Source organism: Protomyctophum parallelum (assembly GCF_964188405.1).
Source record: "Protomyctophum parallelum genome assembly, chromosome: 13".
NCBI lineage: Eukaryota > Metazoa > Chordata > Actinopteri > Myctophiformes > Myctophidae > Protomyctophum > Protomyctophum parallelum.
In genome coordinates, this window is record NC_139708.1 from 32,440,791 (window position 1) to 32,464,287 (window position 23,497).

The 23,497-nt window shown below is 43.4% G+C and overlaps 1 protein-coding gene across 1 annotated transcript in view; it reads left to right on the forward strand.

Annotated features, from left to right (window-relative positions):
• Window positions 1-23,497, forward strand: part of cyth3b (cytohesin 3b) — a 45,806-nt gene that overhangs the window by 4,711 nt on the left and 17,598 nt on the right. Inside the window, exons 2-3 of the mRNA XM_083779798.1 lie at window positions 22,492-22,574; window positions 22,989-23,053. Of these exons, the coding sequence (XP_083635924.1) occupies window positions 22,492-22,574; window positions 22,989-23,053 (148 nt within the window). The remainder of the gene's footprint in view (window positions 1-22,491; window positions 22,575-22,988; window positions 23,054-23,497) is intronic.

The window sequence follows — 23,497 nt, forward strand, 5'->3', positions numbered from 1 at the left end:
GTCTCTGCACCATCATGCACTGCTGGCCATGCATGGACAGGCCAGCTTTATCTGTGTGCGTGTGCGCGAGCGCGAGCGACATCTGATACCGGCATGTTTCATTTTTTTATGAACAGATCAATAAACACAGATGACTCTAGTAGAGGTTAAATTCCATCAGGATGTTCCTTCCTTTCAGACACAAAATGCTACCGGTGTCTGGCAGCGGCGAGCCGATTAGGTTACAGTAGGTTACATAGTACACTTGCACGTGGCCTCGTCCCATCATTGCTTAAAGCTTTCACCCCAAGAGATTACAGGACAAACCGACCCACTTGGAAGTTGATTGCAGGACGACCCGACACGCATGGATGTGAACTGTTTGCCTCCGTGACTGGATTTAGGATTTGGACAGTCAATAAGTGGACTGCTTGCTTCAGATCTATGTTGAGATGAAGTGATGGCTGCACATGGGACTGCACAGTTCCAAATCCTCTTGGACCTGCACTCTGTTTTCACAGCTGTAAAGGAAAGATGTGATGAGAGACGCTTTTATAAGGGACTGTGATGTAGGTGGCAAGAGTGTGAACATGCGTGTGGAGCAGAAGGGTCCCAGTGTTTTGGTAGAAAGCATGCAAGGGTTTTTCAATAAAGTACACGATTCCTCTAAAGCCTATAGTTTCCTCTTGCTGCACATTAGACGTTGTACGGCTGGAGAAAAATAAAATAAAGATTAGAAACAGACTTGGTAGACTTTGACTTGTCGGGGGTGGTGGTGTGTTGTATTGGGGTGGCGGAGGCAAGAGGGAAACTGAGTGAAGCTATTTTTCTTCTCTTTAGAAGGAAAAGTGAGAGCGTGCTAAAGGTCCCAGGAGTCTTAAGTCATGTGCTGAAATGAATATCAGGCAAAGAGCCTGCTCCACTCTGGCCTATGCTTGTGTTCATGGCTTCCATCTGTATCTGTGCATGTGTGCGTGCGTGCGTACGTGCCTGCGTGCGTGCGACAGAGGCCTCCCTGAACGGTATGAGGAGGCTGGGTAGACTGGGCAGGAAAGGGCAGGGTTAGAACAATTATGTAAGGGCTACTAGATTGGTAAACCTGCTGAAGATGCAGGAAAAAGGTGCTCCCCTCCTCTCTCTTTGTCCGCCAGTACGTCCAGTCCCTCACTCAGAAAACTCACAACAAACTCCCCAAACCCCTGGTTTCCTCTGCTATTCAAAGTGTATACAGAGATACGTCAGTATTTTATCCACATTAACCCTAGCATCCCTATATTCTGGGGCTGGGCATGTCGTCGTAATAGGCAAACGTTCTGCAAAAATAGCACATCTACGCTCACAGCATGTTGCAGCATGGCGCATTATGAGCTTGTAGATCAGGTATTTTCGGCAAACCTGCAAAGAGATTTTCTAGAGGGAAGAAAGGAAGGGACATACTTCTTTATACATTCATGAAGACGCTGCCCTTCACATTTTCTTTAAGATGATTGATGATGCTATAGTATCCATAGCAATAAACATCATCGGGTCCCCCAGAAAAATACGTGGCTGTGAGAGCGTGAGTTAACATGGAAGTAGGATGCTCATGACCTATCTACCTCAAATATCAATGCTCTGAAGCACAAGTGTGGTTTTGAGCAGAGATATACAATGAGACTCAGAGACAGAGAGGGGGAGAGAGTGCTACTACAGTACACTTCTGTTGTACATTATCTTCTATACCATGGACAACAGGCGTGACCCCTATTGGATGACCATGCTGAATGGTACTCGAGTTAAATCGTAAAAGTACTAAAGTACTAAAAGTAGAAAGTACCCATTGTGCAGAATGTCCCATTTCAAATTTTCAAATCAGTTCTTAAAATGTATACAAATATTTTGAAAATAGCAGATCTACAAGCTTACAATGTGTCGCATAGCCAAGCATTGTGAGCTTATAGATCGGCTATTTTGTGTGGTTACTGTATGTTTTGTAATACAGTAATAATCTAAATCTACAAAGTAACTAGTAAATAAAGATTTCAAATAATTGTAAAAGTACTGGAAATTGGAAACAGTCAAGTAAATTACAAATACCTCAAAATTGTACAGTACTTAAGTTAAGTAAATGGACACCACTGGGTTGCAGCTTTAACACAGTTTATTAATGTGATTCCTTCCTATATGGCATGAGGTCATGCAGACGTGTTGATGGCTCGCCGTTACATTACCGTTCTTTCTTCCAAGTGCCCTTTGAATGTCAGCAAACTACTTAAGTCTTTCCTCCAGAGTACCACAATATTTTAAAAAGAAAATCTGCGTTTGTTTCGTTTCAATATTTTCAGTCCATTTGCCCCGGTCCAGTTAGACCTCGCACATGTGTGTCTAACATCTGGACAGCCTCCAGCCTCAATTCACCACCCCTCCCTCCCTCCCTCCCTCCAACACACACATGTAGGCCTACAGGCTACAGCAGGGATCATGGTAGATTTATTTAATGATGTAATGCAGACATCATTTAAAACGAATGAATTACAGAATCAAGATTTTTTTTTTTTTAAACAAGACAAACTCAAAAAAGAAGACAGCAAAAAACAGCAAACTCAAACCCCCACCCACCCCCCATCCCAACCCCATAAAGGTAAAGTTAGAAGGGATTTGTGGCACTGTGTGGCGTTATGCTGGGGCCAGTGTGTCAGTGAACCACTAGAGCCACGTGCTCTGGACAAACCACAACATATTTGCAAACGGGCATGTTTATCCCCCCTTCTTCTTCTTATTTATTTTTCTTGCTGTAAGATGCAGCATCATGCAAAATGTATTCTAGATTTTGTGCATAGAGGGGCTTTGAGCTGTGACGGCCGGTACTGCACAGTAAAATCCTGCGTGTTTATTCATCGATTTGTAACTCGGAGAGATCCATTTGTGACCCTCTTGGTCAAGTTGGTTACAGTAGGAGGAACCTTGCACACAGCAACCTTTTCCCTGTTTTACCTTTGCTGCTATTCTTTGGTTATTCCTTTGTCTTGAGGAACCTAAACAAAATGATTGTGCAGCCTCTTATGTACTCCCACACAAGATGTAACAATAAATAATAATCTTGAATTAACACTCTGGATTTTACAATGTGTTGACATAAATAAACTCTTTTCTCACTCAGACACATTTGTGTACCATTCAGCATGAGGCCAGATAATTATGTCAGCATGAGTGTATACGTTTATGAGTGTGTTTGGCTGTCTCTGTCTGTTTGTATATGTCTGTTTGCAGGTGTTTAACTGTGTTTGTATATGGAAAGGAAACAGAAGGATGAAGATAGAGAAACAGATTGAGAGAGAGGGGGGGGGCAATGGCACAGGAGAAGTTCGGACCAAACCTCTTAACTCCATTGGACCCTCAACCTGTCCGCTAAGAAGCACCTAACATCACCACCATTCCCCCTCTCATGCAAGTAATTGAGAATATACCGATATAAAGTCACAAAACTTTGATGAGCTAGTATTGCTTTGTTTTTAAACTATAAGGTTTTATTCATTTCCTGAAAAATGAACAATTTGGAGTTAGGTGGTTTCTTCCCGACAGCAGGGATAACCAACATAAGTGTGGTGGCTGGAGGTCTTCTATTGAGACATGTAGATCTATTTAGGGCAGTCAGGAGTCAGGACCACTACTGGTTGGCAAGAGGTACTGCTACTACTGCATGAAGCTCAAAGCATAATATATCCTACCCAAACAGGCTTTTAGTTTCCGTCATAGCACACTAATAGAAATGTGCATAGGCGCCCGCTTGGGACACCAGGGTTCAAACCCCTTGTTGGGACATACGGTACATCTTGCAGATTGCAGCTTTAAACCTGAGAGGACAGTGGATTTCCTCGGTTACACAGTGCATAGCAGGATGAGCGTTGCTTAAAGTAGGTTAGTGATGCAGCCGGGTTCGGCCCAGCTGTGCATACCTCACGTTTACTCACTCCCACTATTTATTGTGTGTGGAGGCGTACATGTGTATAATAATAACTGTGTGTGTGTGTGTGTGTGTGTGTGTGTGTGTGTGTGTGTGTGTGTGTGTGTGTGTGTGTGTGTGTGTGTGTGTGTGTGTGTGTGTGTGTGTGTGTGTGTGTGTGTGTGTGTGTGTGTGTGTGTGTGTGTGTGTGTGTGTGTGTGTGTGTACGCATGTTCGCACACATGGCTCGTGCACTTCAGTTTGTGTTTGAGCGTACGCACGCACGCACGTGAGCTCACACGGAGGATTAGTGCGGTCCGTGAGCCCTCTCCATTCAAAGACAAATGGAGGGGATCAAGTGGGGAGGGATACGGATGACAGTTAGTGGATTATAGGTCAGGGGCGCGGGCTGCTGGCTGTCACTTCCCTATTGTAGCCGCCTAGCCGGGAAACCCGCACATGCACACGTGCACGCACACATACACACGCGCGCACACACACACGTAAACAGGATACAAACATGACAAAAACACAGCCGAGGAAGAGAAAAGTGTGGGAAGAGAGATATACCATCCCTTGTGTGTTTATCTTTATTCCCGACAGCGTAACAGTTCTCTGGTTTGTGATTGGTCACGGTGTGTAACCAGAGTTTTTGCCTCACCACTCGCTCATTTTCAAGGGCCTTTTCCAATGCCATGACCTCAGAGTCGCACTACATTGTTTGGTTTTGGGTGCGAAGAGAGCAGTGAGAGATGGGATGTGTTGTCGGGGAGCGTGAAATAGGATGTGAATAGCCCTGAGGATACATTGTTTGAGCCTTCGCAGACAGACCTGGTCAGGGTGACAGCTTCAAGAAATGGTCCAGGAGGCCATCAGTAACCAGACCCTTTCCCCAGGACTGGACTCGTGGAATGGGAGCATAGATGTAGAAGTAGAACCCGACCAATGCCAGATCTTTGGATGTTTAACTACAGCCTACCATGTTTTGACTGACATTTTGTTTAAAAAAAAGAAAAGAAAAAAAGTGCACAAATGCAGATATCACCAAAAAAGTAAATAATGATGATGATATACCGGCCAAACCCATTTATCGGTCAGGCTCTAATCTCAACTACCCATCTTTCTCTCCCACTGTTTCTATCCCTCTGTCTTTGGGTTTGTCTGTCTCTTTCTCTTCTTCTTTCAGTCTTTCGGTATCTTTCTGTCTTTGTATGTCTGACTGTCTCTGTCTCTTTCATGATACATCAATGTCATTGCACTCGGAGACAATGATTGGCTATGATTTATAAGTGCATTAAGTGGGTTGTGACCATGGTAAAGCACGAGCACAGACACCCCCCAGCCACACTAAACAAAGTGGGCCTGGGGGTATTTAGATGGTCAGGCATTCACAGTTATCTCTTCACACATAACTGCTTCTTTGACCTCTGTCACACATTGCATTCTGTTTATTATTTTTTATCCAAAAATAAACAATATAAAAAATAGAAAAACGAAATGAAGGGGGGGGGGGACTGTGGTGGATGCCATACCTCCATAACGCCACACACATTGTATTTCCATAGTCACAGGGGACCATGCATGCAAACGTTTGCATGCATGGTTGTGGTACATTGACAGTGCAGGTGTCGGAGGACCTGCCCTGCCCTGTGGGTGGTCTACATGGGTTCACTTCTGAAAGGCAATGCCTTTAAGGCAATGCTCAGCCGAACCTGAGGGGCTTTTATGCAGATCAAACCCACCCTGACTTCGTCATTAATCTTGACTAGGGTGGACCTTAAATCCCTAAACCCAAAGTAATGGCAAGTGATTATTGTCCTCCCTCGGGCTAAAGTCAATCTACAATATTGAAAGCATCAGCAGCCCTCCACTCTTCCACAGTCGAGAGGATATGTGGCTGTCATATGCCTTTAAGCTGCCAGAAGGCCTTAGAAGTGTACATATTTCATATGTTAAGCGACCGGATTTCCTACGCTCTGCCTCGGCTCTGACCCCTTGCGTGCCAAAGACCTTCTATTTTACCTATGAGGAAATGGTGCTCTAGCTTGTAGCCATTCAAATAACTGAAATGGCAAACACAGTGGCAGTTTTTTCATCTGCCTGGAACCATCTGAAGAGGAAGTTCAGGATATTCCTGTTGGCCTTGACTATCATGTCTGCTCTGTTTCTGTTTTAATATACCTTGCATATCACTCTGCATCTGTATGGTATTGAAATCGTAGCTGACTTATGACACCTGATTTGACTGTTATCAGCGCATTGAATAGCAGCACACATCAGGCCAAAATATATGGGCTACTACTAGTATGCAAAAAAGGCCCGTAATCAGGCATGAGCATATCAATAGCATATCAAGATGTGTTTATTAAGTAGAACTAACCTCAGAAAGCTCAATTGTAGCCTTTATTTAGCAACACTATTTACAACAAATTGATATAAATACAAGAATACTGGCTGATTTGTACTGTATGTTCTTCACAAGAAGAACTAATGGGAATTGTTGTTTTTAAATTCATTGATATATTCCCCATAATTAGACTTTTGGTGCCACCGGAATTAAACATTTGTATTGTTAAATAGTACTTCCAGTACTCTTTCCAATAATAGCTCAATATATTGTAAACTATAACGCACTATTATCTGGAAAATATCTAACCAGTGAACAAAATAAATTTAAGTTATTATAAATGCTGCTGTTTAATATTTTGCTAATGTCATTGGTCATTCATTGCTAAATGTTTGGTAGCTGCGACAGAGTATTCTGCTTCAAGCGGTACTACTTGAAACTGAATTACTCCGTTGCAGCAAATGCAATGCAAACAATTAAATGGTCATTGTTTAAACATACGTGGCTAAGGAAAGAGTAAACAGGCTTTTGGGTTAGTATGTAAATATAAGTAGTACATTGGTGCTGGCCCACTAGATTTGACTGATAACAGTCTAATCTGAAAACAAACAGTCAAATCTGGTGCTTATAAAAGACTTGCAAGCAATGTTGTAATCGTTTGAGATATCAGACTCAATTTGAGGAGGTTGGGATTTCATGCTAATCAGTGCGGAAATCTGTCCAATATGAGAATTGATTGAGAACTTTACCATTGATTTTATGATCATTTGTCCTTAAGCATTGGTTGTGTCACTACTTGGTGCATTCAATTGGTGATGTTATGCATCTGACTTTTTACTGTAATGGTAAGGTTTTCTGCTCTTGATGAAAGCCATAATGTAGAGTTAGTATATTATTATGCCTGATGACATTTGTTATACACAGAAATAATAAAATAGTGATAGTCATTCTTCTTATATTTTTCTTTATGTGAACCTGAGGACAGGTTATTTTCATGACTATTGCCCCAGGTTTTCTTTTAGGAATATTATGCACAGAGATGATTTCTTTCAGCTGTCACTAAGGTGTTCCTGGGTTCACCATATAAAGAAGGAAAGGACAAGTATGAATTCCAGCTGGCAGATTCATTTCACAATGGGTGATGTGTCTTCTTTTATTTTATTCCCTCCCAGTGCGTTTATGGTGCATACCATGGCATAGAACGTTTCTCTTCCTTCTTTACATTGCCCTGGGGTGCACACAAAACAAGCCCTTTTAGCCGTTTGCTGTGGTGTGGGTGATGCCTGAATTAAGCAGTTATACCTGGCCTGAGTCAAACTAATTAGACTCAGAGATAGGTGTGACTGCACACCTGCTGTGCATCATTAATGCACACATAATAAATAAGATATCCCCACACACAAGAGAGACCATGCCTCTGTCAGGACAAGTTCTCCTCCACATCTTAATTTCCATGTGACTGTCTACTCTACATTACGGTTACAACTAAGGCATGGCAAACATTGTGTGATGTTATTTGGAAATATTAATAAGTTAATATGTTGAAGGAACGTGTTATGACAGAGGCTCTCTCCGTCCCTTGAGTGTGTGAGGATGGCTGAATTATCCCCTATGCAACAGATGTGTGGCCACACCTAGTCTAATTACTGTACTTTGACTCAGGCAAGGTGTGACTACTTAATCCACCCCACAAGACTATATAACAAGACAGTACTGTAAATAACACAAGTTAAGTCTGAATAAAAAACGGGTTCAAGTAAATGTCAAGTAAAAAATTAAGCATCACAACACAACAAATTGCATTCAATCCAGAGCAGTTAATGTGCTCCTCTGAGCTGTGATAGACTGGCATCATGCATTCTCTCTGCCTGCAGCTTTATTCTCATCTTCTACCGTATGTGGAGTAAATTCTGAGTTTAATTAATTACATGAAAACATGTTCAAGAACAACATTTTCCCTCAACACTTGAATACTAGTGGGTCAGCTCAGCTGAGAAGCTTTCCGTTAGTTTTTCAGCTGAGGTACAACCTTGGCAGATTTCCAAACCATTTCCAAGTTGAAAATGTGAACTCAAGTTGAAAATACGACATATTGGCAATTAATTCATCAACTTAAACCACTTAAACCTTATAGACTGGGATTCTAAAGTGGGGTCCCACAGGGTCTATAGCCTTTTTTCTTCTACACCAAATATCATTGCCAGCAATCCTATAATCTTCAAGCTCACAACGCTGCTATTTCGGGCAAAATGTTTGCCTATCATTATGACATACATAGAATAGGGACTCTAGGGTTAATGTATTAAGTACATATCCATACATCATTATCATTGCTTAGCCCAGCAAGTAGTTTTTCTACCTTTCCCATGTCTGTATGTTGAAAGGCAAAAACACATTGTTTGTTTCTAATGATAGAATTGGTTAAATTATTTTGGGTATTAAATGATATACCCATTTATTTACTTATCAACGTTATCTGCAAAATGATAATTGAAATATTTTGCGGTGGCCTTTGCTTTTGTTAAGAAAACCACATTAACCTCAATGAAACAAGGTGCATTATTCTTGGCTCTACCCAATATTTCATTCAGGGGTTTCCAAAGTTTGATACAATCATTCTTACTCTCCTGAATTCTGTTTTAATAATTAATATGCACGCACCACAGTTTGGGAATCACTGGCCTACACTATGAGCTGTGTAACAAAGTGATCCTTGGTGTTCTTAATGGTGTTATGAGCTATCTCTCTGCGTCCTAATGACTTTTTCCAGCTTATAGGCAACAACAAAAGGCAGCAGTACTGTTACTTGGCAGGAGGATCATCTCTCTGTCTCTGAGTCTGGACTTCTCTTTTCCAGATGTACTGTCTGGAAGGCTCAAACTCAATATAAACAGATCAATCAATACTGCTACTCTCTCCTTGGCCTTGGTGTCTCTGCCGCTGGCAAGCTCTGTTTGTCTGCGCGGGGCCTCCGTATATGACTGGTGACTGGTGAGACTTTCCAGTTATTTCCTGAGCGAGTCACACGTGGGTTGGAGTTAAGGTCATAACTCAAGCAGACCTCATATAGTTTCCGCTAGTAAAATCCTGAGTGTAATTTAATTCAGTTCAGAGTTTTCACTCATACGTATACATACTGTACATACCCAGCCGATCACCAAATGTACCTTAGTTACGTCATCAACAGCCAATTGCTGACCACCGAGGACAGGCCTACATACGCAGCCGACCACAGTACTTGCACGCTCTGCTTGCGCAAGTAACTATATTCAATATTTATAGTAACTATATTCAATAGTTATAGTAACTATATTTAATAGTTTTGCACCTGTCAAAGTTTTCCACAAGTGTCAGTTTAACAAGAGAGGTGCATAGAGGATTAAATGGCCTCATCCGGAGGTTAGGCTGCCCCACGATCAGTGCTGCACGGTCGTAGGAGAGGGTGACATTGTGCATGCTGCAGATATTGTTAAGGCAGTAGGGAGCTGTGCTACTTTACGTTGTTGTTACAGCATCTCACTAGTGTTCACTTTACACACAGCATACAGAAAAGTCCTCCTGGCTTAGCTAGGCCAAAGAACACCCACGCGTGCCTGCTTTCAAACTTCTGTGTGTGGGTGTCATTGTGCAATAGTTGAGTCTTCTGTCAGCTAGGAGAGCTCTTTGTCTAGACCGATTTTGGATGCAAAGGGTAGTTGCAGAATGCAGTTTTAATGCTCCTATCCGCCTCACCCTTTAGACCAGGAGTTGTCAACCAGTGATTCATTACCCCTAGGGTGCTTGCCTAGGATTCGCAAAATTGTAAGGAAAATAGGATTGCGTTTTTGTTTTCAATATTCTGTATAGAAATGTGGTTTTAATTAATAATTGTAGTAATGAGTCTAAAGTGAGACAGTTGTTCAGTACATGTGTAGACTACCTTTTTCAACTGCTAATTAAACATCACACTTAACTTGGGTGGGGGGCACCACTGCCCACTGGATGAGCGTCACTGCTTAAAGCAAACATTAATAGTCCATAGACTTGGCTGCCACATCATTAATAGTCCATAGACTTTGCTGCCACATGACGACACCAGTGGGGTCCTGTTTCCTGAAAGACGTTGGAGGGGATAGCGCCGCTCAAAAAAGAAAAATCACATTCGTGTGAAGCCCTAGCCGCTAGGGTTTCATTCACTTTTTGAATAGCCAAAGTATAAAATATGGATAAAGGTGTTAAAATGATTGTGTTACTGTAGGACGGTTATTTAAGAAGGCAAAGTGGTAAAATGCCAAAGTTGTTTTATTTCTTATTCTGTGGCATACAAATTATAGTTACAATATATATACATGTATTCAATGTGAATTTCAGAAGGGCTATTTACAGGGCGAGCAGGGCTGTGCAGGTCCTAAATCAAAGAAACGATCAAAACATCCTACCTCTCAATCCTATAATCAAAAACCCCTCCCAAATCTGAATGACTACTAAACGGAAACAAAAGAGCCTAACTGGCTACTCTACGCTTTATCCTAACTCAAACAGAAATACATGGTGAGGAGCCTGCTTGTATAGCTAAGTGAACTGACATGAAATACTATGACATACTAGTACCTGCTATATAATACTGCTCTTGATCATGACACAATAATGGACTTTAAAGGGATTGTGACATTTAAAAAAAGGTTTTGGAATTGTTCTTATTTTTTTTAGGTTTTATAATCTCAATTGCACCCAAAAACATGAACTTTTAACATTCAGTAGATTTTCTGTGATCTGGGGTTTTCTGGCTCAAACAGGTGCTCTGATTTGCCGGCAGATTGTGATGTAAGATCCTGCAAATCCCATATATGTCAATGGGATTTGCCAGTAGATGTCACTGTTTTCACTGTGTTGCCTGTTTTCATTGTAGCTCAAAAGGCTTCCAAACCCCAAAGAAAACTTCAGACCACAGAAAATCCACTGAATGTTCAAAGTTCAGGTTTTTTGGGTGTAATTGAGGTCATAAAACCTAAAAGGAAAAATAAATGAAAATTAATGTCATAAAACCTTTAACATGAATGATTAACAACAGACGGGGTTTCGCTCAACAGACTGATCAAACATAGCATTAGCAACTCTTGCCATACTGATGTTGCGCTATATTACTCCGTGCATGTTCTCTCTGCACGGAGGGCGCGCTGCCTCTAGCCTGCTCCACTCTGGAGACTGGCTGTGTTGGACAGCGGCCCGGAGTGAAGGCTTCAGGACGCCTTTATGCCGTCAGGTGGGCGCAGGTGTAGAAGCTGGTTGGAGGAGCGAGATGCGGAGCGGGCGACCAACAGCGGAGCGGCGGTAATGCTCCCCATCAATGTCTGCGCTTACGGACCTACAGGGATGGGTTAGGCAAATGGGGCGCGCACTGTGCGCACCACGCAGACAAAGACACATATATATATATATATATATATATATATATATATATGTCTTTGTCTGCATACTTTGCCTGCGGCCGTAACATACTGTATTAACAAATTTAGCTTTGGACCCCCTGGAACCCCCTTAAGGACGCCTGCCGGTCTCCGGACCCCACTTTGAGAACCTCTGCCTTAGACAGTAAACCCCTCACTGTTGACGATGTAACATGGAACCAAATTGACCCATAATTAACACTATGCATTATGCACTATGCAGTGTGTAGTAAAGAGAAAGGCTTTACATTGTTTGATTGTTAATACCGTAGCCATCCTCCTTCCTAGATTATGGTCTCTCTCCTTGGGAACGGAGACAGTAGCAGGATGGAGACTGTGATGATGAGATAGGAGCAGGTCTGCGGCTTTCTGCAGTCGACAGATGGCAGACACACAGATGGCCAGCATGCTTATTGGTCGCACATGTAAAAAAAAAAAGAAGCCAGAAATCAGCTGGTGCCTTTAGTTGAGAGAGAGTCTCATATCTCTGTGTTTGACAGTGGAGGACATTCTATCTAAATTGAAGATCAACAACGATAGTCAAAGCCTGGCACTCAGGCTGATAATTGGGCTAAAGATAAAGAAAAACGGATCCTGCTGCCAGAACCACTAATCTAATTTGTCCAGGGATTGTGAGACAAAATAGACCCATTATGGGGTTTTTAATCTTCAGGGGGAAAAGGGAAGTTTCATTTCAAGTGGAACTGTAGGCTGCAGGCATGAATAAGTCACTGTGACTTTCTGCTTGATGCCGTGAAGAAGGCTTTGAGCTTCCAGTGATTACTTTAGTTTAGGGGATCACAGAGGCACTGGAGAATCACACAGCTGTGTTGCGTTTGATGTGCCCTCTTGATTATTTCATGAAAGGAATATATTGGAATGGATGGATATGCCTATTCTGACACGGCAGCTAATATAAGCAACAGGTCACTCTTCTACTGTTATTGACAAAACATTATAGCCAGTTAACCACTTACAGCATGTCCTATATTCTTTGTTGTACAATGAATAGCAAAAAAAGAGATCTGTTATTTTGGCTATTAGAAAAAGTCAACTTCAACCATAATAACATGCTGATACTGTCTTTTATTTTTCACCCACGGCGGAATCCAGTGACAACAACATGTTGTTCAGATCAGGTATAGATGTCTTTAGCAGCCAGGCTGATGGGCTTAGCAGCCTGGGTTCCATCCTGAAGAGACGAGTGGGAAGATGTTATCTCCATTTATTTATTTATTTATGTTGACCTCTGTTGTGTTTTATGGTTGTTGACTTCCCCCTTCCCCTAAAACTGATGTTTGAGACAGCTAAACTGATATTACCACATTTGTCCATTTCCAGGGCAAGTAGTATATGGACTAAATGGAGAGATTGCATGCTTGAAGCAGAACAAAAAAAGGCATTAATTTGGTGGCAAATCGAAATTATGTCTCACGCTTGACTTGGCCGGTGATGGAAAGTTCTCCGCTGCCATTTGGTTTAGAGAGGAAATATGAGTACTTATAAATCAGGGTGTTTTATGCCCAGTGCTAAATCAATGCTACTAATACCAGAGTCACGAGGGTACAGTGATAAAGTGAGAGGGGTGAGGCTGTGCTGCATAGCATAATCCGTTAAATCTTTATAAATCGGAGGATATAACTTCAAGGTTAGTTGAGATCCTACTGGAAGATTTTGACTGCTCTGTGCTGTTGTGTGAAGAAAACGAGTATCAATTTGGTTTAATCAAAATGGGGAAAGAATCCACAAGTCTGTGCTTGTGTATAGGCTCTCCTTGCATGAAGCTTTGATGCACTACTAAAACCATAAGAATCAGCTCTGCAATTAGTACAATAATGTTTTGTCAAACCGATTATCTGCTAAGTTGTATCTCTGAAGTCGGCAGCCTAAGTGCAGCTATAGCCTCATAAAAGTTGTGAATGTGAAACAGAGTGAATGGACCATATTTAATATGGACATCACTCTAGTTATTATGTAGCACTACTGCTGCTGCTGCTGCTGCTGCTGCAGCAGTGTTGCTGATTTGATGTGAAACACAGGCCAAAGTCCCATCATCCCCTCCACGGGCCAGGAGATGAGGGTAATGGATATCCAATAGGGCCTTACAAGGGGAGGAAGGAGGGCCCTTTGGTAGTCAGATTTCTTTATTAGGTGTGTTGATGGCAGGGCAGAGAGTTGTCCAGGCGAAACGAAGGTATAACCGACATGTGAGGTAGAGACAAAGGTGCATACAACAAGTAAATAGCACAGGGAGAATTTATGGATTTAATAGAAAACAAAGGAATGAAACGAGAATATGGAAGAGATCGAATCAAGAAAAGACAGGGGAAGTGTAGCTTTAGAGGGCTGGTTGGACGAGCCCGGAAGGTTTCAGAATGAGAGGAATGTGGGCCATTTCCACACGGCTACAGTCATCTGTCAAAGAGAAAGCCGCTGTCACCGGAGCCGTCAGTGTGCATGCGTGTGTCTGCACGTGTCGCTCCTTTTTACGTATTCATCGCTTGGTGTTTGTGTGTGTGTGTGTGTGTGTGTGTGTGTGTGCGTGTGCGTTTGTGCATGCCAGAAAGGTTTGAGTGGGTGTGCAAAGGGAAGGGAACAATTATTACACCAGCCACAATCCAACCTATACCTGGGAGGGAAACTATTTAGGATCCGCACGCCAGTTCACCAGTACTAATACAGACCATTACAGACAGAAGGAGACAGAAATATGGTGTGTATTTCATGCAATGAAAAGCTTTACAGGCATGACCTGGGTGTGATCGTTCAAAAATGTTAACCATTTTCAACCTGGTTGTCCCTATTTTGGGCATTTGATTGCAGGCAAAACATGTATTATTATTATTTTAATCTGCGTTGTAGATGGCAAACTCTATTAGTTTGGTGCGATGCATTAGGATTTTGTAGATTAACTATTTTTGCTCTTAACAGTACAAAGTATAGTGGTTAAAATAATTTTCCACTATACTGCTATATAGTATTGCATTAGTCATACAGGATGTTTTTGTTTCAGTCACTTATCTTAGTTTCACGTAAGAGCTCCTGCATAATGTTGAATTGACAGAGAAGTTGTAGACTAAATTGAATCTTAACATCTTTCCCACAGCCATGTTTGCTTGTCTGTGTGCCACCGACCGAGCGTGACACACTTTTGCAACCTACTTACATCATTTAGAACTCAGCTGGGTTGCACATACTTGCAGCAATTGCAGCAGCACAATGTGGTAGCTGTAGTACTAATTGCTTCTGAATGAGATTCTGTAGTGTAGTGGTAAATGTTGTTGTGGGGTGCTGCCCATCAGCCATGTCTATGTGCGTTGCCATTGTTACGGGTGAACTGTGGGCCATTGGTTGTAATCAGAGCACACATCCTCTCCATTGTCCTGGAGAAATTCTTCAGGAATTCAGGAACTTAAGTGACTTTCGCCGGTTTGTATGCTGCTGTCAGTGGCGACTGCATTCTCTCATCATGATGCAAAAGGACATCATGGGCCATGCTGACAGAACTTTATAGAACAAATGTACATGGACATACAGAATGAGTGGACAATACTATTACCAGAAACACAAATAGATATCCCTGAATAACAGGTCTGTAAGGGTCCGTTTGGTTCCATTTGAACACTCTCAGATAGATAGATATATACTCCTAATATCCCATAGTGTCATAATAATTAATTGCCATACATATTCTGAAGATGACCTGGAGGCTGACATTCAGTAAGTGTGTATTATGATCAAAATAAGAACATTATAATGGTGTGTAAAACAGAAAATGTGCCACGGACATGCCAAGTCTTTGCCACGGACACATTTGTCCGTGTACGGACATGTTGGTAACCCCTGGTTATCACACTGTCCTATCGACCCCCTGGCCTGCCCCGCCTCAGCACACTCAGTATGCAGTTCCAGCTCCCGAGCCAAGGAGATTGGAAAAGCATGACCATCGATGGGACTTCTGACTTAGTGATCTGTCAATAGCTGCCCATCCAGCGTATGGTTCATATCCCAATCTCTCACCTCTATCTCCCAGAGCATCAGTCAGTTGGCTGTCTGGAGTCGGCAGTCGGGACCCAGGTCGTTCCTGCCTAGAATGTCTGCGTGCCTGGGCCTTTCCAAGAATCTCATACTGGCTGGTAGGGCATTAACATAATAATCGAATAGTCGACTAGTCGACTAGCAAAACACTATTCGACACTGTTAATTGACATCCGGTTATTTGCTAATATTATTTTTAATATTATTTATGATTATGATTTATTTTTATTTTTCTACAGCAGACATGCAGGCATGCAGCTGTGAGCTCGGTTGTACAGTAAAGCATAGCAGGAGTTCCTCCTCACTGCCCAATATGATCCAGTTTGGTGACAGTCAAACTACAGTAGCTCTTGCCGTGATTTCATGTTTCTTTCATGCTTATCCAACAATAAAACAAACCGCTATGCCGCACGATCATAGTTATAATAGTCGCGATGAAGTTAAGTAGTTGATCATCTTCATAGCCTGGCAGCCTGCTAGCTAGTAAACCTAGTATGTAATCATAACCTCCTCCTAGCTTGTAGCTCCTTCTAAAAACCAAAAAACTTGTTGTAGGGTTTAGGGTTGTATGAAAAACATCGCATGGTTCATTCCTCCTCCTCCCCGTCTCCACTCCAAACATTGTGAACAACGTAACATGCTATGCTGCTCCGTAGAACGGTCTTGCGCATCAAAAATAGCAGATCTACAAGCTCACAACGCGTCCATCCGTGAGTCATTGTGGACTTGCAACTTTGACTTGAAACAGCTGAGCTAATTTCGGCCGATCAGAGCGGCATTCAGCGTAATCTAGTAAGAGAGTGGCGACACTCGCGTTGACTCCCACTGTAACAATGGAATGCGGAAGTGCTCATTCTATCTCAATGGGATAGTTCCAATGTTTGGAACTATAGCCCATAGTTGTCGCCACTCTCTTAGTACTATTCCACTCGGCCTGCATTCACCGGCTCTGTTTTGCTTCACTCGCTGTCTGTTTCAGAACACGATGTTTTAATGCTTCATTGGATGGAATAAATATCATATTTTACCGCCGACTAATCGACTATAAATCGATTTTGATGGTATTCGAGTCGACTATCAAAAATCACGTTTGGTTAATGCCCTACTGGCTGGAATGAGGAGTGAGAGTCATGTATTATTCAAGACCCTGAGTGGTTTTCAGAGATCATGATGATTGGGATCTGTTGGTTCAATCTGAGAGCTGGTCTGGGCAGCCATGCCCAGAGAGTCAGTCGCCACCACTGCCCTTGTGCCTACAAGCACAAAGGCAGACAGTGTATATCAACCAGAGCATTTGAGATTATATCAGGAGTTCTTCACCCATCAAAGCCTCTGTCATCGATGCCATGAATAATTTGTACGTGATGTATTTTTTAGTTGACTCTTGTGACTCAGTGAGGCAAGGCCAGTCTTAAGTGAGCGCCGTATACTATGAATTCACTAGTACAGAGTCAGACCACGCATTCAATGGAACATCGTTTAACATGGTTTAGCATTTATTTAGAAAATAAGTGGAACATGATAGAAATGAGATGCATATGAATGGGGGGGGGGGGGGGGGGGGGGGGGAGGAGTGAGGATGAGTGGGAGAATCCGAGGGGCCTGGATGAATGAGTGAGGAGGGGTAGGTGGGGTGGGGGAGTGAGGATGAGATGTGGGATGAAGTGGCGCTACGGAGGAGGAGAGCTGGAGGGAGTGAGGGGGGAGGATGAAGGTGAAGACTAGGCCCCTGGGGGATAGGTGCTTATTTCCATTGCAGTCCCTTAAAGTTAGGATACCCTGAGTGTTTGGCCTGGGGTCTGAGTAGCGGGGCGTCCTTCTGATCGTTTGAGGACACGCCTCCAATCCGAGACCCCCATCTGGAACCTGAAACTGAAGAACAAGAGTGAGTATGAGGAGTGGGAGGGAGGGAGGGAGGGAGGGAGGGGGACGAGATACGAGTGACAGGTGAAACAGACTGGCATATATACTCGTCCCTTGATGGAGCGAGGGCGGAGAGCTTGACAGTAGCCATGGCAGCGAGGCCTCTGTGAGTGGCGAGGGTGGAGCTGAGATCAGTAACCATGGCAGGTAAATGGTGGAGTTAACTGTAGCTGTGGAGAAGTTGATTGAGCTCGATACCTGAGGCAGGCCTAGGAATGGAATTAGCATGGAATAGGTGGCGGAGGGAAAACGTGGTCATCCTCCTGAACATAATGTTGTACCAACTCCATTGAAGTCATTATGATGGACTCTATGAGCTCTGAGTATATAGAAGTTCTATACTGCTGGGATCATGTACATTAACCATGACCAGACCAGATAACAAACGTTCTCTCAGATGATCTAACATCAAGGCTTTCTTGAGGCTTATTTATACTGCATGAAATGATCGTGTCAACGATAAAATGGACTAACCCATAACCCATCCTAACCCATATTTTCAACTGCTATACGAGTCACTACTGGTATTTTCCAAAGGCTTTAAGAGGAAGACGTTGGGTTCCATTAATTTCAGTCCAGAATGAAAATCAACTTGAAACTTGTTTGAGATCGGTATGGAGATGCAACACACTAAATATCATGCACATTTCAATGGACTTTGATTTGAAAGGTCTAGCTGAATTCAAACAATGACCATAAACGATGATTTTAGCCAATAAACACTGACATTGTTCAGGAACGTTCTGTAACATTCTAATGACCATGTATATTAGAAAACTGTAAACAAATGCAAAAACAAAATCCATTAACGGAATAATAGTTTATGTTTATGTACAGTACATTATACGGTCAAAGCCGGGGACGGACAATGACATTTATTGATGGTAATGTGGTCCTTTAAGCACTGTTAAAAGCTGCTTGATTCAGTCTGACCCTTCGCATTCTGACCTCATTGACCTTCTTCCTGACCCCAAGAGGTCACCGCGAACAAGCCACGGTAGGACGAGATTGGAAGACAAAGACGAGGAAAGTGAGGGTGCAAATTCAACGACCACAAGGCCTTTGGAAAAAGTTTGCACTAAGCTTGCACAACAGCAGACTTTGAAGTCCCCCTCCAGACACGTTTTAAAGGATCTATTCTAAATATACTTTGTATACTTCACCACAATTTTTTTTTTTCAATGAATCTACTTTCTTTTCTCATGTTTGGATTCTTCACCATATAGGAATGCCACAAAATCAATATGTATTCAAGAAGAAGAATAGCTCATGTTTGGGGAGAATGTTGGTATTAATGAATTAACCTTTTATGGAAAGTAAGAAAAGAACAGAATCTACACAGTTCTCTCATTGAGAATTGAGAAATTCTACATGAATGTGGTGATTTCAGGTTTAACCATTTGCATATTGGACCTTCAATTCATGATAGGCTTGCGAGATTGGAGAGATCACACTACACAGTTCAGATGTTGAGGTAGCACAGAGAAGCTCTCTACATCCAGTGGAAGAATGTGCTCATTCAATGCTCGACGTCCAAAGCAAAATACCTAAGCATTTAATTTTAAAGCATTATTAATGATGTATTGATTGTTAGGGAAAGCTATAGTCCCCTTCTCCATAAGAAAAGGCTGAGTGATTGGTAATCTATATGCCTATATGCCTGGGGTTAAACATGGAGTATTTGTTTATAGCCATATGGATCTTTTCAGCAGGGCAGGTTTCTACAGGAACTCTACATACTAACACACATAACTCAAGAGTCCTCACAAGGCATTGTATATTCTCTCTACGTCGTCCTCAGACGAGCCCTCCATCGGCGTCTCCAGTCATCTCGGTTCTCCATACATCTGGCCAGCTCATTTGTGCTTTCTGCACCAGCATCTTTCTTTAGTACGTCCACATAGGTAGGTGTGGGACGTCCTCTCGTCTCGATCGATGCCTGTGTGTTGGTTCCCACAGTACAAGCTTTTTAGCCGGGAGTTGTTGGTGTCGGTGGCAGTGGCCAGCTAGTGTCATCCACCTTACCGCTATCTTCTCTGATACACTTGGTAATGCTCCATACAGACATACTTTTTGGTGATGTGCTCGTCCTGGTTGATGTTCAGTACCACACGTAACATTCTGGTGTAGCACCCATCCAGGGATTTCTGTACATATTCTACTGTACTGTATAATGCAACACATGCCAACAGTGGGCAGTACAGAACTACAGAACAGTACAGAACTACAGAACAGTACAGAACTACAGAACAGTACAGAACTACAGAACAGTACAGAACTACACAGTAATATCAGATTACTGTGCGTTCTCTTCTCTTATGAAACCCCAGAGCGGAGGTGGGGGACCGACACCCAGCACAGTGGGTGTTTCTCCGGGTCAAATGGGTTCTTTGAGGCAGGGAAGGCGGGACGGGGTCTTTTTCTTTGCGCATTACAGACGTAGTTTGCCTGCAGAGGGCTCCCTGCTCCACAATCACTGCTTCATGAAGGCGACTGGGACATTTTGTGAACCACCTGTCATCTGTCTTACCTTCTCTACTTTTAACACTGTGTGCGTGTGCGTGTGCGTGTGCGTGTGCGTGTGCGCGTGCGTGCGCGCGCGCGCGCGCGCTGTGGGTGCATATGTGGGGCGGGTGCCATCGGCATCTCTCTGCCTTTCTGTCTGTCTCTTTCTCTGGGGCTCACTCTGTTTTCTACAACTCCACCCCTACTGTACTAACCCTACTGTACTAACCATCTCATCTACGTACACATCAGGCCTTTCTTTCATCTTTCAAAAAGCCTGTCGCTCTCCCACTGTCTGTAGCCAAATATCCCCACACTTGACTTCTCAGCGTCATCGTAATCTCGCCCTCTGTCATTTTCTGGTCATTGGTATAGTTTCGGTACAAGTCAGTCTGTCAGACGCTGCGTTGGCCTCGTCGTGTGAGAAGGGACGGTTGCACATTTACGACAGCCATCGTCAGCCATCTGTGTTTCTGGGCTCACGACTGGCTGCCCATCCGTGACTATAGGATCCATCAGTAAATGTGAGCATCGTGCCCCCGGGCCCCGGAACCTAATGGTTCATGCCCTTGTCACACTGTCACACAGAGAGAGAAAGAGAGAGCATGGGACCAAGTGAAAATAACTTCAGTTCTCTCCCTCTATTATGGAATAGGAAAATAAGGAAGGGGCAGTAAAAGTCAGAATCGCAAAGCTGCTTAGTGCTGTGATTCAGTTGGGGGATTTGAATCTGCTCTCACCCCCACTTCAAGCTCAGGGATGGATGTAGAAAAGTGATAGGGGGAGTGTGTGAGAGAGAGAGAGGGAGAGAGAGAGAGAGAGAGAGAGAGAATAGCGTAGGAGAAGCACAATGAGCCACAGCTCCATGTGAAAATGACCTACTTCCTGTGGCTGCTCTCAAACGGATTGTGGTTGTGTGATGTGCGGAGGAGTTGTATGAGGGAGGGAGGGGGGGGGGTCCTCTGAGGGGTCTGTGGGGAGAGAGGTTGACGTGGCACGGTTAAATGAGCGATAAGGAGCAGGCTCTGGGGACCTACAGTTGAATAATACAGAATGTTGGTGGTGTGATTTATTGCACGTGTGTGTGTGTGTGTGCGTGTGCGTGTGCGTGCGTGGGCGGCTGCGCACACGTGCATGTGTGCGTGCGTGCGTACAAACATTCGTGCATGCGACATAGGGAGAGCCCACCTGTGCATACATACAGTATGAATTGTTGTGTGCTCAGCGGTGGTTGACATGCAGTAAAACATGGTGCATGTTATATGATATTCTTGCTCCAGTTGGTATATGACCCACATCTCTCTGCAGTGTTAATTACCGCCGATGAGGACGCAGAGGGCCAGCTATCAGAAAGCTAATATTTGAAGATGCAGGCATTGCCAGATGTTCAGCAGTGGGAGCATGTGTCAAGCACACAGCTCTTAAAGCTTCAATCCGGGACAAGTTTTAAAGAGTGAAACGTTATTTTCACCAATCTCCATGATGTTATAATACAATATAACTAGCACATTTGCAGTGGCTGTTCCATAGGACACACAATGTATATATTGACAATCTCAATCGCAACGAAATTGGACGCTAGATGCACCCTTGTTGTAGTGGTTGTAGTTTGGACATTGTTGCAATCACCTCTCTCCATCGGGAGGTGGAGACAGCGGACATAAAACATACAGAGTGTAGCTTTAATTTATGGAGGGCATCTTTTGTTTCTCCACTCTGTGGTCTTGGCCTGCTTGGCACTGGCAGTGGCAGAAATATGGCAAAACTCTTTGCCTCTTTAGGTACAGCGGTAGATGGTTTCTCATGCGGGGAGACCGAGGTTTGTGGTTGCTTTGGGGAGAACCTGTCAGTGATCACTGAATGAATGTAGAAGAGTAGCCCTGGGGCGCCCGGTGGCCTAGTGGTCCACATACAGTAGAGGCTCTACAGCGCGTCGCGTGTTCGAGTCCCGTTCATGACGACCTTTGCTGCAGGTCTCTCCCCTTCTTTCTCCCTCTGTCCTGTCAGTCTTCACTTGAAACTATCAATAAAGGCAGAAAAGCCTTAGTAGCCCTGCCTGTAGCCAGCACTAGCAGGCTAAGGTTTGGTGGGAAGTCCTGGGTTCGACACAAGGAAAGTGTCACTCTGAATATATATATAGCACCTGCCACACTTTAATCATATAGTGTACTAAACTGGGTCATGAGTAATGTGTTTGGGATGGGTTCATATAGTAGTTAAGAGGTCACTGTCAGCCTATGCGCCTGTCTGACAGGTTTTAATACCATTATGACAGTGCTCTCTCGTCTGTCTCTCCCTTTCTTTCTCCCTCCCTTTCTCTTTCGCTCTGTCACCTATTTTCTCTTTCGCAGTACCCGAAGACCTGTCTTTGGAAGAGCGAGATGAGCTGTCCAATATACGGCGGAGGAAAAAAGAGCTCTTGGACGATATCGAGGTGAGTAGCACGCCAAGTCTGTAAACATTTGTGCCAGTGCCAGTGCCAGCTTAACATTAACCACATATATATTTAGTCGTATGACAAATACCTAAAACCGCCGATCTACAAGATCACAGCGACACGTTGTGAACTTGTAGATTGGCTGTTTTTGCTATTGAATGTTTTGAATGTTTGGTTACAATGACATGCCCAAAATATGGACGCCAGGTTTAAAGTGTTTAAGATATAACTTTTAATTTGGATGTGCACAGTGGAATGGCACTGCCTTCCTCTGGCGCGGTGGGGGGAGGCGGGTACTGATGTCTGTCCTGTCTCTGTGTCATTATTGGAATCGATAAAACACTAATTGTGGTCTATGGAAAAACTCACAGAGCTTTGGCTTTGCTAATGTCCTGTTCCTTTGCTCTGCAGCGGCTGAAGTTTGAAATCGCAGAAGTGATGACTGAGATTGAACAGCTAACCTGTGTGGGTGAGAGGTGAGTTCCCTTCCTGTGGCTCTTTCTCCTTTCGCTCTTTCTTGCTGGTAAAAGAAAATCAGTCAGACATGCTTCATCTTCTCCCCTTCGAGCCTCACACCTGTCCTTGTGAGTGTGAGGCGAGCGCATATTAACATTCATTTCTGTGGTGTGTGTTGTCCCTTCTTTTTGTTTGTTGAGCAAAACTCAGTATTCCCATAAACACTCTCCATTCAGAGGTCTCGTTTTGATTGGTGGGTGATGCAGAGTGACACCATACTGTTTGTGACAGCCTTTGTCCCACAGGTGCAGCTGGCGAAGGTGCACAGGCTATTTTAGGCAAACAGGAAGAGTAGGGACGTACATACGCACTCGCACACCTGCTCAGGTGGGGAGCTCTCTGTGGTATATAGTAAACACAATTAGCCAAGAGTGAATACTACTGGGAGGGAAGTCTTTTCCTGC